The 15782-nt window shown below is 41.8% G+C and overlaps 1 protein-coding gene across 19 annotated transcripts in view; it reads left to right on the plus strand.

The window, feature by feature from the left end:
- Positions 1-13211, plus strand: part of ORC5 (origin recognition complex subunit 5) — an 80706-nt gene extending 67495 nt beyond the window's left edge. For 13 of the 19 annotated variants that reach the window (XM_065049103.1, XM_065049101.1, XM_005498086.3 and 10 more), the window contains one exon: positions 3331-5037. In XM_065049103.1, coding sequence (XP_064905175.1) covers positions 3331-3408 — 78 coding nt within the window. In that variant the 3' untranslated portion in view covers positions 3409-5037. Of the gene's footprint in view, positions 1-3330; positions 5038-10527 lie in introns of those variants that run through there. The other 6 variants (XM_065049098.1, XM_065049104.1, XM_065049102.1 and 3 more) reach the window with 1 other exon arrangement.
- The last annotated feature ends 2571 nt before the right edge of the window (positions 13212-15782 follow it).

Below are 15782 nucleotides of genomic sequence, written 5' to 3' on the forward strand. Positions count from 1 at the left end.
ATTTGAATCTGAAATGATATTTAGTTCTTACCAGTGTTTGTTGTACCTATGATATAAAAAATACATAGGTTATAAGAATTCTTCCACATTGTCTATCTTGTATGATCTGTAGTTGATGCAAACTAATTCACTAAATGAATGTAGGTACCTCAGTGTTCTGTTCATTCGTTCCAGGTCCATCAGGAGAGATGATGAGTTACAGACACAAATGCATGCAATGCATAGGCAACAGTCAAGCCTTTGCCTCATTTTTATGAAATGCCAAGAGCATTACGTCACACCTGTTGCTGCAGCCAACTTGTTAGCAGGTCTTGCTTAAAGTGTCTCTAGCCAGAACAGAGCCAGGAAATGACATGTGGTAAAAAGGAGAAGTGTTCTCAACGCCAACTCTCCTCTGTAATGTGGAACTTCAGAGGAACTTGTGATGTAGACTATATTCCATAATAGTGCACACGTTGCTCTCCTGAGCTATTAAATGTCCAATAGCCTTGTCAGTAAACCCCACAGCCACACTAATTCCAGTTTGCAGTTGGACAGGCCACAAAATGAAACTTATCTGGTTCAGGCCTGGCTGGTCCACACTGCCAGGATCTCCACGGCTTCACTGTGTCAGTTTGCTGTTCCCAGCAATGAAGTCACTGGTGAATGATGCCCTGGAGAAGCTCCCACTGGTAACAAGTGCAGTGAACCATCTGCTCAGCAGCATGGGTCGGTGTGTGTACAGACGTCCCCAAGTTCTTGTCTCTGCTCTGACTCCTGCAGTGAATACAGAGACCAGTTTATAGGCTCTATACTGGTTATGAGGGTCCTTGAGTTAAGATGCTTGAAGTGACGATACTCTCCTTGCAACCTCATCGTCCTTAGAAGCTTTATTGACTCCGTTAATGTTGCCAGAAGGTAGAGATGACCAGAAAACGGTCCCAAAGCTTCTGCTGTGTGGCTCATGCTTACCAGAGAAAGGAGTTGTCAGAGATGCTATCACTGCAAACCTCAGTGCATGGTATTGTGCTTTGACTTGCTTTCCTTTAGGTCAGGGATGTGTATATATAAATAAATATATATATATATAATATATATATATACACACACATATCTATATCTATATCTATATCTATATCTATATCTATATCTATATCTATATCTATATCTATAATCATCTGGCTGACTTTTCCTACATGTTATGAGGAAGAAAGCAATTCTTTCCCTTGCAAATAGTTTGGAAGTGTTTATATGCTGCATAGATTTGGCCATTTAAATGACCTGACAGATTTTTAAGTTGACCAGTTCTACTTTTCTCCTAGTCTCCCTTTTTTTTCTTTCTTTGCTTTGCTCCCTTGTTAATGTTTCTTTTATTAAGCATCTTTTCCAATCCACAGTCTTTGTCAAATCTTTAAGAATGATGATCCATAAAGATACAAGATTTCATGAACCCGTGATAAATGGGCTTTCCCCTTGCCTTGATGGGGTAAGCTATAGGGAAAGACATGATCTTCTGTGCTTTAAGAAATCTCATTTTCTAGCTGTGCTATAGTCTTGCCTGTAGTTTTTAGCCACTCATGGGGGATTTTATGTGTATTGTAGAGAGAGAACTACTTTGCCATTTCAACCAAAGCACACATCACGTAACCAGCCTATCTCCTGATTATTTTTTCTTTGTTACTGCAATAGTAATAAAATAAGTTTGTTAGTCACTAAAATCTCCAGATACCTCAACCTTGTTACTATCTCAGTCTTGATACTGAGCATAATTCCTAATGGAAGGCTGAAGAGAGTGCAAAGGGCAAGACAGAAAATGATGCTCTCCTCCCCACCTCCTCACCCTTATTCAAACTGTGAACATTGTAATTACGTTTTCCTGTACTTTTTAAGCAAAAGTGACATTTGCATTAAAATAAAAAAAAAAGCCACCTATGTTTTAAAAATAATAGAAAACTTAATGTCTCTTTTTGGTGGCTTTTAGTATGATAACCGCTGGCTGAGCACAGTTTCTTTTTGGTATCACAAAACCTCATGTCTGGCTCTGTTCTGCTGCACATCTGGTTTTTGCAGAGATATTCCCATGCTTTTTACCAGGTAGTATTGACACGTCTGGCTGAAGGAAAGGTCAGATGTCTCTCTGTTAGAAATTTTTGGCTTCTGTTTTAGGAATTTCAGACTGAAGTTCAGAAATTTTCTGTGGCTGAAGTAGGGATCTCTTAATGTTTGTTGAATGGAATGGAGCTTTTCATAGAGTCTCTAATGAACTCACTTTTTATGACAGGACAGTTGTGTTTCGTTTAGTTGTGTGTGATTTTGTTTCTACGCAAAGCCTTGTAACTAAAGCACTTTCTCGAGTGACACAATGGCATGTGAGTCTAACAGTGGGAGTTAATTTCTGTAATTTTGTCACTGGATTATTAAGTAGATTCAAACACATTTCTCATTATGTATCCTGGGGATTTCTGAACAACTTCTCTGCCCAGTATGATGTTTTATAGAAACTTTTTGAAAAGTGGGTTACAGAATGATTCATGAACAGAGAATATTAAATGATTGTAGTCTAACAAATAAGACATTCAGCCAGTTAATCTCACTTAGCATTGTGAGCAGTTATTTTTGCATCATTGAATACTTTAAAAAAACCTTTTAATTTTATACTTGTCATTATATGCAGTAATTTGCGTTATTTATTCAAACAGTAAACCTCAAAGTCTGAGTGTTAGATTGTGTAGCAGAATGAGTTTAGAGACAAAAAAAATAATTATATGTTTTATTCTACTGCTGTATCCTTCTGTCTGCCATTAAAGTACAAAAGTATACATTAAAATCTTCTATCCTATTGAGTGGCATTCTTGGATTTTTCAAATTTAGCTATGAACGTGGGTCAACTAGTGTCAAGACTGAAAGAATACAGACTGCAAATGAGTACAGATGAAGGAGTTACACAGTACATGTTAAAACAGGTGGTTTGGAAGATGAACAAAGCATTCAATAGCATAAAAGATTGCTGCCTTGCATCACCAACTAGAGTATCATGTTTACCATATGAAAATATAATCTTGTTAACTTTGATATATTTTTACTGCTTAATGATAGAAATAAGAATGTTCAGTTTTTTACTAGAAAGCTGCTTTATTTCTTTTCTTTAGAATCTTACAAAGTTGAAATAATCAGACGACAGGTAATGTAAATAGCACTAGAAGTTAAAAATTCATTCTTTGATTGCATTTCTTTTGGGGATAGTACTTGATTTTGCTTGTGCAGAATGTCCCATGTGCGCTGTCTCCAAACAGGTTAAAGTCTTAGCACTGTTAAGATGATTGCTCTAATATACTGTGTTTTTGTTTATAGGACCGTGAACTTCGACATAATAAAGTACTTGTACGATTTCTTGTGAAAACAAGCTTCACAGCCATATGGACACTGTGACAATGACTAAGGCAAGCTGTGTTCATCCCTCTACTTAGCTGGCCAGAAAGAAGAGTATTTTGGCTCTTTTAGATTTGTCCAAACAGGTGCTGGCCCAGCATGGAACCTGATGAAAATACTCTGATTGGTCTGGGTGGATCTGAGCAGAGGACTATTTACCAGGGACCCTGGAGTATTTGGAAGCAATGTGTTAATTATAAACAGCAGGGTTTGAGCACAATCTGTTCTACTCTTAATGATGTTATCTTAACACTGAAATTGCCTGAAACCCATTTACTTAGGACTGCATTTTGCTCTATGAACTCTCCCCAGTGCTTTGAACGTGGCAGCAGCCCTTGTTTGTATGCCCAGTCTTTTCACTTCCTCTCCACAGGAATCTTTGCAATCGCTTGCCAAAGCAGCTTTTCCTGAGGCCACCATTTTAGGAGAGTGGAGTCGCAAAATATAATAAACATAAGAACATATTTAAAATCAAGCTGGTATAAATCCTTTCTCTTCAGTCATATGTACGCAGACTGTTACACTGTTATATGGAGATCACAATGATGGGAAACTCCCAGTTAATCACCATACTGTCTTTTTTTCAGACCATTCATAAATGTTGACTATGCATCTATTTTTACAAAGCTCTATTTTAAAAAAATCATTAATTCTTAAAGTTCTATCCCAATGTCAAACTTGAAAGCTTTCATTTTTCTTTAAACATTTTATAATCCTTTTACACTCATCCAGTAACATTTAAGTGCTAATTATAATGCCGTTTGGAATGAATGTACTTAGGATACACACTGTGTAATGGCTTTTGTAACAGTGTCTGTCCTGTAGAGAAGGACGGCACAGCTGCCTTTCCATCAGAAAGGGAGAAATTCAACAGGTGACAGAGTATTCCTGCACCTGTTCCCCAAAAGAGGTGGAATGGTGAATAAACTGTATGGTGTTACAACATAAAACTTTAACTTTGGAAATACGTGGTGGGATACACTGTATTTACACTTGTCTCCAGTTTACAAGTGGTGGATTCCCGACTGCCGCTGCCTTTATGGGGTATTAAAATCCCCTGGTCCAGTTTGGGATTAATGTCTCCATGAATCTGAAGATTTCTGTCACTCTCTTGAAAACTCCAGGTCCCACAGGTGTTTTACCCCTGGATGCTGGCCACTGACTGTTTGACGATACAAGACCATGTTGTGTCCTATGTTGATAGTTAGGTTTTTTTCCAAGAAAAAAACATAATTTCCCCCCCCCCCCCCCGGCCATGCTCTGATATTGGAGATGGTCAAATACCCTGAACACGTGTAGCTTTTTCTTTTTTTCTCCCAAGTGTGGGTGTGTAGCCAGGCTTCTGGATTCAGACCCAAATGAACAAGTTCCAGGTGAATCTAAGTGACAAAAGCATCTTTCTGGCCAAGCTGTCACTTCCCCTCTCACGAGAGTATGAAAGGGCAACACTGACTCATCTCCGTGATCCCTTTTCCTTCCTACCGCTGAGCTGAGTCAAACCCGGCACCTGTCCATGAGGTGGCAACGTTTGTCACACTTGCTGAAGTGCTTGGATGCAGATACATCACCTGTTTCAAAATGCTTACTACCACTTTTGTTTTTACTAATAAAAATGTACATAATGTAAAATTTGGGCTAAACTTTATGTTGTCTTCTGCTTTTGGAGCTAGTGCTGGGCTGACCTTAGCTCTTCTGAATCTCCTGTATGACTGTTAGGGCTGAAAGTTGGAGAAGAAAGGTTTGGCATGTTCACCTGTAAACCAGTCCACGTGAAGCAACTGCAGTACATCATAGATTTTTGTGACATCTGATCTGGATTAGAATTTGATATATGAAACGTGATGGGACTAATACTAATTTAATTAAGTGCTACAACTCTTGAGTCACAACATTTCAAAAACTCCCCAGCCAGCCTTGTTTACAGCTTTCAGCAAAGTGGGGCAGGACAGGGCCAGCTTGTGAAGCTCCTGCTTAGCAATAGTCAGTATGGCTGAAAACCTCAGCACCTACCAAGCAGAAGCTCTTCATTAGGAAATTTACTACCAATGAATAATATCGCACTTCCCACTTCATGAAAATATCACAAATACTTGAAAATAGTTCCAGATATATATATTAAGAGAATATAAGGAGAGCACAGAAGACAGCTTTACAAGTAGCCCTATACAATTATATGGTTGCACAATGAATTTGGTCATGTTAGAGACATTTTCAGGCAACATTTACATCGGATTTGCTATGGTAATAAAATTAATATAATTTTTAAAACTTGGCTTAGTACACAGCCATTTCAGGAATATTTCTAGTACTGCTTATGATGGGGGTTGATGAGATATGAGATGCAGATTCAGAGGTTTTCAGTAAGCCCATCACACCAGTGGACCAGACCCTCAAAACTGCCCAGCTGCAAACTTGGAGCACAAAGCATGGAAGACATGAAATAAGGGTCTTAGAAAATAAGTTCTGCCAAAACTTAGTGCTGCTGGTATTTTTTTCAATGAAATTTCTTCCAGACTAGCCTGGTGATCATGTCCATTGTAAATCCAAATTTTTGTGGAACGTAGTTAATTTGACTGAAATGAGATGAGCTGGAGAGGGAGTAGTTATTGAGAATCCATTAGACCGAACCACTGTCCTTATATCGGATGCACTTTTGTGACCTTTGTGAAATACTCCTATCAGTGATCTAAAATGTAAAGCTGAATCAGCAGAGTATGAGAATGAACAAGGTGACTGAAGTGTGAATGACTGATGTAGGCTATAACTGTGCTGGTGATGAATAGCAGGATTTATTCTGACAAACCAGAGATATTTCTATATATCCATGTCGATGAGTTTATAAGTTACTGCTGAGTTTCTTACTAGCAATATACTCCATTCTGAGCCCCTGTTTTCATGGAGTGGACTCCCCGGTCCAGGAGTTCACCCCTTCCACAGGTGGTTTTGAGAACTGCAAAAGATGCAGAGCAAGACAGTTGTTCGATTAATCAGAAATCACAGAATCACAGACTGACTGGAAGGGACCTCGAAAGATCATCCAGTCCAATCCCCCTGCCGGAGCAGGAACACCCAGATGAGGTTACACAGGAATGTGTCCAGGCGGGTTTGAATGTCTCCAGAGAAGGAGACTCCACAACCTCCCTGGGCAGCCTGTTCCAGTGTCTGTCACCCTCACTGAGAAGAAGTTTCTTCTCAAATTTAAGTGGAACCTCTTGTGTTCCAGTTTGCACCCATTACCCCTTGTCCTACCATTGGCTGTCACCAAGAAGAGCCTGGCTCCATCCTGACACTCACCCTTTATATATCTGTAAACATTAATGAGGTCACCCCTCAGTCTCCTCCAAGCTAAAGAGCCCCAGCTCCCTCAGCCTTTCCTCATAAGGGAGATGTTCCACTCCATCATCTTTGTTGCCCTGCACTGGACTCTCTCCAGCAGTTCCCTGTCCTTCTGGAACTGAGGGGCCAGTACTTTGGTGCAGTAGTATGTATTTTAAAAATACCAGAGATTTTTTTCATAATTCCTGAGTCACAAAGCATTTTAGTACTGTAAAAATTACAAATGTATCGTGCCTGTCTCCGGTGGCTGATCAACAGGAGCTGGGGCTTGTTCTTACAAGAAGAAAGTAATGGAGGAAGAAATGCAGATAAGATACAGTTGCAAATAAATTAGTGCCCTTGAATAGCTCTGAATTCATCAACAGCTGCACTTTCATTTCTTTTTTAAAAAGGCTTACAAGGCTGCATCCACATGTAGTACAGGAGGAGATTTATTCTACTTTGATAATGATTTACCTTACTCTGGTTCTCCCAGAACCTGCTGCTTCTGCCATAATAATCCCCCTAGCTATTGTGTCTGGTTTTGTGCAAATTGAAGAAGTATTTCAGTTATTTGAGCACCTTCTAAGTTATGTTGGTTCTATATGCCATGATTTACACGTGTAAGAATGCATCCATTTTTACCATTGGTTAAATTTTTCCAGTACCCACTGAGTACTTTTGCCAAGACCATTCAGACGCTATAGACTCCCCTCCTAACGGGAGCAGCAGCCATGCCAGGAGAGTAGTGTGAAGGACAGGAGTCCCAGCAGGAATGAAGAAGATACTACAGGTCTGTGACCACTGAGTAAAATGTACACAGTTGAGTATCCCAGGTTTAGATATTCCCTCTGTACTCCTGTTGGCAGGGATGGCAGGAAAAAGTGGGAAATGGCAGGTTCTTGAGGGTTGCCTGGAGATGGGCACATTACATGTTTTAGTCAGCCCAGAATATTTTGAAGAAGAAGATTTACTCCATCCAGGAGGAAATGCTACATGAGTCGACAATAACTTCTCCAGTTTTCTCAACCACAGAACAGCATAATTTACAAAAGAGCCTTATCATTGCTAGTAAATATGCATTGGGATGAAGATACAACTTGATTAGCAAGTCTAATCATACACAATACCAAATTTTTATGTGTTTGTAGATATTGAAATGGCTGCACTAGAATATTAGATGGGAAATTAATAGCAAAAACTGTGTATTTTTTATCTTGGCTTCCATGTGATTTTACTCTGAACAGGCAGATTCATATAAGCTGTACAATACTCAGATAGAGGTAAACATGGAATAAGTTCGAGTTGACTTTTTGTTGCTTTATTTGTGTATGTGTTTATTAATACTATTAAAAAATAAACGTGAAAACAGTGCAGAAATAGTTTGTGTATGCTAGCAGAGTTGAAATCACAGAAGTACAACCATTATTATGAAGATTACCTGAAAACTGTACATGTCTTTAAAAAGCTTGATGGCAGTGTCAGTACCAGAACAGAAAGTTGAAGAACATCAGTAATACTTGTTATTTGACATCAGCCATATATTTGCATATGGCTGATATATTGAATAACCACATATTTGTAAATAGCAAGGCCTCTAATATCAAGAAGCTTTGAAGTACAATACTAAAGTAAGACCAAGACAGTCTGTCAAGCAGCCTGTGACCATCAGTGTTTCTGCGCTGTTTTAAGCTGAACAAGTAAAGGACTGTCTGTAAGCAAAGTGGTCTTGGAGTGAGGACATGATGGACAAAGTACCAGAGGTGGATTTAATGTCTGAAGTGTTGTAGTGTATTGTACTTACAACACTTCCTCTATCAGTGACCAACACTCCTTTTTTCCCCAGAACTGAGCAAGGGAAGAGCTTTCATAGAGCTGAACAGAGGGACCAAGGGAAGAGTAGAACAAAGAAATGGACAAAGAAATGGAACCCCAGGTTCCAGTATAGGTTGGGAAATTACATATTAGAGAGCAGTGTAGGGGAAAGGGACCTGGGGGTCCTGGTGGACAGCAGGGTGACCATGAGCCAGCACTGTGCCCTTGTGGCCAGGAAGGCCAATGGCATCCTGGGGTGTATTAGAAGGGGGGTGGTTAGTAGATCGAGAGAGGTCCTCCTTCCCCTCTACTCTGCCCTGGTGAGACCACATCTGGAATATTGTGTCCAGTTCTGGGCCCCTCAGTTCAAGAAGGACAGGGAACTGCTGGAGAGGGTCCAGCGCAGGGCAACGAAGATGATTAAGGGAGTGGAGCACCTCCCTTATGAAGAAAGTCTGAGGGAGCTGGGTCTCTTTAGTTTGGAGAAGAGGAGACTAAGGGGGGACCTTATCAATGTTTATAAATGTATAAAGGGTGAGTGCCATGAGGATGGAGCCAGGCTCTTCTCGGTGGCAAACAATGATAAGACAAGGGGTAATGGGATCAAGCTGGAACACAAGAGGTTCTGCTTAAATTTGAGAAGAAACTTCTTCTCAGTGAGGGTGACAGACACTGGAACAGGCTGCCCAGGGAGGTTGTGGAGTCTCCTTCTCTGGAGACATTCAAAACCCGCCTGGACATGTTCCTGTGTGACCTCACCTAGGCGTTCCTGCTCCAGCAGGGGGATTGGACTAGATGATCTTTTGAGGTCCCTTCCAATCCCAAACATACTGTGATACTGTGATACTGTGTGACATTCCACAGCGCAGAACTAGCCCTGGTTTCCTTTCATTTGGTTCAGACACTGTTTTTGACCAGACAAGTACTTGCTTTGGTTACAAATCATCACCATTGGTGTTGCAGTTACCCAAGAGGATTTGTCATATAGGTCTTCCAAGGAAGTTAACACCACCAGACAGCAAAGTACTGAAAGAAAATACATGTTCACTGCCTACCATTTGGGTACGGCCATGTGCCTCTGGTATGGAAAGGGGCTGGACTTCCCTCTGAGGTGAGGTGGGGCTGAACTTTGCTCCTTTGACACATTTGATGTTTTGATGTATCCAGAACTCTACCAGACTTCCGTATTCCCTTCTTTTTCTTCTTAGAATCATACAATTGATTAGGTTGGAAGAGACATTCAGATCATCCCGTCCAACTCTTCTCATACCCTCCTGCTACAGTTCTGTGTATTTTTTGAGACGGCTCTTGCAGACAGCTGCTCTGCAAGCGCAGCCGGATCCTGGGGTTCACATCTCGGGAGGGCTCTCCCACCAGCTTGGGGAGCAGGAGGGCTGCTGAGAGCTGCCTTGGCACAGGATTGTGTTGTTCAAGTAACCTGTTGCCACATACTGTCTTCTGTCCTGCCAGCACTTGTCTGGATACTCAGGGGAGGTCTGTTGGGTACTCAAGGGCAGGTGTTCAGCTTCTGCAAGGTTCTTCTCCAAATCCTGCTTAAATATGTTGGACCGTGAATGCTGTATAGCCAGTCATCTTGTTCTTGGTGTTTGTTTTTCATATTTGTTTGATTTGGATGAGATGCTGGTGAAAAGCATCAGTGACAGACCTGGTGTAGTAGATGTGATTTTTCATAAGCAGCACAGCAGAGGTGCATTTTTACCTAAATTCATTCAGCACGTATGTTCTGTTTTCCTGGCACATACAGATTTTCTACAGAACAGGATTGCTAATGTGCAAATACTTTCTGCATGTGATTTTTCTCAGGGAAATATGTGCTGCTTGTTATTTCATGTACTTTGTTCAAATATTTGAGTTCAGAGGAGTAAAATAGGACCAGTAGGGCTGGGGAACAGAGCTCCGCTAGCAGGCTTTTCTGAAGCCCATGCGTTTGTAGTTCAGCAGCTGAACGCTTTTTCTACCTCCTCACAGGTAATGAGGACTTTCACACAGGTACATCCTGATCCTGGGAGCCAGACAACAGTTGGAAGAAGAGCAGAGAGTAAGGTACCTTAAGACATCCTTGCCAGATGAAGGAGAATGTTTCTATAAGATTCAGCAGAAGAATGTAACCAAGAGACAGTGATGGAGAGGGAAGTTGTTTACCACTCTAGTGGCAAAAGCCTTGATTATATTCCTCTTGTTTTCCTTGTTTCTCATTAGTTAAATAGCTTTTACAGTATTTATGATGGTGTTGTTTCTCCCTCTCCCCCATTCCCTCAGTACAAACACAGCTCCTCTTTTTCTTCCTACCCCATTGCACCCAATGCACTGAAAATTCCCACCTGTGCCAGTAATTTGTGTGGGGAAGCGAGTGCCCTGTGGTGCCTGTGACCCTGCCCTGGGCACCAGCCCAGGTGTAGCCACCCCAGAACAGCTCTGCTGACTGGCAGTTGTTTCATTGCTTTCTACAACTACCTGAAAGGAGGTTGTGGTGAGGTGGGTCTCAGTCTCTTCTCCTAAGTAACAAGTGATAGGACGAGAGGAAATGGCCTCAAGTTGCACCAGGAGAGGATTAGGTTGGGTATTAGAAAACATTTCTTCACAGAAAGGGTTGTCAGGCATTGGAACAGGCTGCCCAGGGAAGTGGTGGAGTCGCCATCCCTGAAGGTATTTAAAAGACTTGTAGATGTGATGCTTATGGACATGGTTTAGTGGTGGACTTGGCAGTATTAGGTTTACAGTTGAACTTTTTGATCCTAAAGGTCTTTTCCAACCTTAGTGATTCTATGATTCTGAGATCTTTCAGGCTGTAGGATCTTCAACAGCAAACCTGAGAAAGATGTGATGTGAATAAGCAAAATATCTACAAGGAGGGAAACTGATGATGGGAAGCTGATTCCTCTGATTCATTTGGGATGTATTTGCAGAAATAAATAAACCTCTTAACTAAAATAAAAAGTGAGGAAGCAGGGGATGAGACTGGAAACTCGAATTGCTCTGTAGTGAGTAGTCTGTGATAACTACAACTTTCCCATGGCTTGACAGCCTGCACACTGGAAGAGCTGAAAGTCCCACTTTCAGAAAGATACGTAAATATGTGTGTGGTTTGTGTTTTGCTGGGATGGCACAACTTCATGAATCTTTGGTGCGGAAGGCAATTAAGTGTGGGAGTGCGGACAGCTGTTTTCCATCAGTAGCTACAGAATAGCTCATCCATCAGGAAAGACAGCACTACCTCTGCATGTTCACAGCCAACACAATATGGAGATATTGGAGGAAATCAGGTGATGCTGGGTTTGGTCTGCTGTTTCCTTCCCAATTTCCTTTCCTAGGAAAGCAAGGACAGTGATGGAGCACAGTTAGATCAGGAATATCAAACTATACTCTCGGCAAGTCATGTATCATCATGGGTTTCTGCTGATCCAAGGTTTGTGACTGTGGGCTGTTGCAGTCTCTTTTGGGGGTGTTGTCTTTGACGCTTCCCAAAACACTGAGCCAATCAGAGGAAAGAGATGACTCATTTCCCTGCCCTCCTGCCAAGATGCTGCTCTTGTGCTTTCAGCTGAGAAGGACGAGAAGTCTGTGGAGCAGAAGACCTGGGCTTATGGGTTTGGTCACGGGGATCTAGAATGGTTATGTGGATCACTGTGTGGAGCGTATCTACGTCTCATTCAGTTTGTTTAAATCACAGAAGAGAACCAGTCTCAACAGGCATCAGGCTAATCCTTTTTACTGTTTTGTGTCAAACAGTCCTTGCTCATTAAAAACTGGAAATTCTTTTGCATGAAACAAGTCAGTCAGCGCAGGCTGCTTCCCCAGTTCCAACTCTGGCTGCTGAGAAAGTCATTCTTTTCTTTTTAGTAGGTTAAGGAACATCATTTTTATGCTAACCTTTTTTCTTTTGAGTTCTTTTCTACAGATGCCTTCCAGAAATCTTTGGATGTTCGATATGTTACTATAGATATATAGTAAAATCTTGACAGCTTTCTTATTGCTCAAAACCTGCGGTTCCCTGCAGAGACCTTTTCTTCACTGCAGCCTTATTGCCAAGTTGTCAGAGCATTAATTAAACTGGAAGAATAAGGCATTGCATGTCATTTCCTATACTGGATGCCTTCATGTCAGGAACATATCTCCATGGCAAGAACTTGTATATAAACAAAAAAATAAGCCTGGCAACAGTACAAAAGCTCATGCAGGCTTTTAAGTGAAAAGTGTGGAAAAGAAAATATGGAATTTAAAGCAAAGTATTTCTAGAGAAAATGAAGAGTTTGCTGAATACTTAATTCCTTAAGTGCAAATGCGATGATTTTATTTGGCTACTATGTGTATTCCAGTGTTATTTTTAATCTCCATATTTTCGATATTTATTGGCTCAAACCTTAGAAGGTTTTTCATTCTAAAAATCCTCATTCATTATAGGTAGACTGAATGTTCCTTAGTGTGATTACAGATTGTCTGTGTGAGCACATAAAATCATGTATAGTAAAACTTTATTCCATATAAACTACTAATAATTTGCATATGTTTCATTTTGCTGCACAGATCAAAATGTCTTCATATATTATACATCACCTCTCAATTTTATATACATTTACTCCGCTGTTTAAAAGCCAAAAAATACCGCACACATGTTGATGCTTTTCCTTCAATAAAATGAATAGATACTTAAACTGTAATTGCAATCTGCCACTTGCTAACCCTGCAGGCAGAGCCACAGCATTAGAGAAACAGGACTATTTTTCATTTTATTCTCACATTTTTGGGGCTGTTCACAGAACAAATTTGATCATTCACTGCCAAGCTAAAAGAGAAAGAAGAACTACTTTCAGTAGCAAAAAAGAAAAAGAAATCATTGTCTTTTGGGGACTGTAGGATGACGAGGTGATGTCTGGAGGGTGAAACTCTCATGGGCACACAGGAGTCTTCCCTTTCTTCCTTCCATGTACACGGCAGTTCCTCATGGGTATGGAGACTTTCCACAAAGGAGGAAGATTTTAACTGGTTGTACCTGGTTGTGCTGCCAAGGCTTGGGACGCGCAGAGCCACAAAGAGACATCCATCACTTACAGGCTTGTTCACAGCCCTGGACAGAGCATGAGTGTGAGTGTCTGTGCTACCAAAAAGGGACCTGGAGAGCACTGGCTGTAGCTTCCCCTTCAGCTGGACACAGGAGCACCATCAGCTTCTCAATATGTCATTTGAAACGTTTGCGAGCGTAAAAGGTCCTTGTTGTTGTGAGGATGTGAGATGAACTTGATGCATGTGTTTCTGGGCTGGAGCCACATGGTTGCTCTCCACGAGCAACCTTCAGTCCTCCTCCAGGAGCTCCGTGCCCAAGGTGAGCAGTGTGGCCAGAGGTTTGGGCTCTCCGGTGTGACTGTGGTGGCGCAGACGGGCAGACGCAATGGCTGCACTGCCAGGACCTGCCTGTGGCAGCACGTGCCCCACATTCCCCTTCTCTCTGTGTCTCGCCTGATTGTCACTGGTATTTTGGATGCACGTACAGAAGCACGGTGTGGGTGCCAGTCTCAGAGTTACACTTCAACAGAACGGTTTCACACTTGCGCTACTTTGATCCTGCACAAACCCTTCCCTGATAAATCCCGTAAGATGGTTCTGGTGACACCGGGCCGCCTGTGTGCTGGGGAGGTGGTGCTCAGGTGTTTTGCACCTCAGACAGCTTCTGAGGCCGTACCTGGGAGCCCAGCAGTGACCAGAGCATGTCCCAGGACTTGGGGTCGTCTCTGAAGGTGTGGGTGAGAGGACTCCTCCTCTTTCAGCTCAAAAGGTCACCCCTTCAGACAGTGCAGGGTAGTCAAGAGTTCAAGCGTGCACTGGGCACCCCAAGTGAAAGAGGGAAAATTAAAGTGCTGCAATGTTTGGCTGTGTTCACGCCTCCTCTGAAGTGCTAGAGTGATGCCCTGAGCCTCATGCTTAGAAAAGGCCATATTTTCATAACGGCTTCTGCCACGGGGTGAGTTTCCCTGTGCCTGTCCCCAGCCAGCAAGATTCACTGCGCTGGTGGTGTTTGGCTGCCCAGAGCTCGCCTCCACCTGGGGCAAGGGACCGCACGGAGGTGTCTGCCCCAACCACGGCGAGGCTCAGTGTCCTCCCCAGTTCCCTCCCCAGCATCCCCTTCACTACAGTGTCCTCACCATTACTCAAACAATTGGATTTCTCCTCTTTAAAAAAAAAAAAAGTCTCTAAAAATTATTCTTTAAAACTGTCTGATGAATAGCATTAATCCCCTAAGAGAGGAACACTAGATTGCTTAGCTGCAAACATCTTTTATTCATGAGTAGCATACGCCATACATTCACTCCCTCACTCAAGTCTCAGGCATTATTTCAGGCAGAATAAAGCACATCTTTAGCATCGTAGGCTTTTGAACAATCAGAAAATGTATAATGAAGTGGCAACACCTCTCAGAGGCAATAATCTACTGAAATATTACAAGCCTTTATAGTGAGTGGGCATTTTAAAGCCTTAACTTGTAACCGACAGAACTTTGTTATTAACCAATTACGTTTGTGTACACACTCGGATGTCTCTGTACTTTTCCAAAGGATGATGAAGTGTGATCCTTATGTTTTAGATGCTGTAGAACATTTTTCCTGCGTCCTGTGTGTGTGGAGCGAACCCTAAATGATAAACAGTGTCAGTCTGAGGGTTTCTTTTTCTCACAAACTGCTTGGTTTTTAATTTACTATTAATATGATTTTTCCCAGTGCATCCAGTAACTCCCTTTCCCTTTGCTGGGGTCTCAAGGAGAGGCACACGTGAGTTTTAAGTCTGCTGCCAGTTTATAACCTGCCATTTGCCCTCTCAGGTCTATTTTTGAAAACACAGGTGAAATAGCCTGGGGGTGTGCAAAAGTTTGTCTCTTCAGTTAATTTAACACATTTCTTTGTGAAGAAATGAAGCAACAGCGCAGGTGAAAAGTCTGTAGGAAAACCTGCTGTTTCAGCCTAATTTCCTGGGGGTGCCTCCTAAGCATATTTGCCCATCAGGAGAATTAGTTCATTGTTGCTGGAATTTTAGCTTTCATTTCTCATCATAGGTTTTTAAAATTCTGAGGGTTAACAGCATTTGAGGAGCAGATCCAAAGACTGTCTGCCCCCAATGGGTTTTGGAGGAAGCTCTAGATACGTCTGAGGTTAATGATAGGAGAGACCACCTCTGCATCTTGATCCCTGGAAATGGAATTGACCTTCTCACAGTGCAATTAAGGATAAGTTTGT

This window comes from Columba livia, chromosome 1 (assembly GCF_036013475.1).
Source record: "Columba livia isolate bColLiv1 breed racing homer chromosome 1, bColLiv1.pat.W.v2, whole genome shotgun sequence".
Taxonomy (NCBI): domain Eukaryota; kingdom Metazoa; phylum Chordata; class Aves; order Columbiformes; family Columbidae; genus Columba; species Columba livia.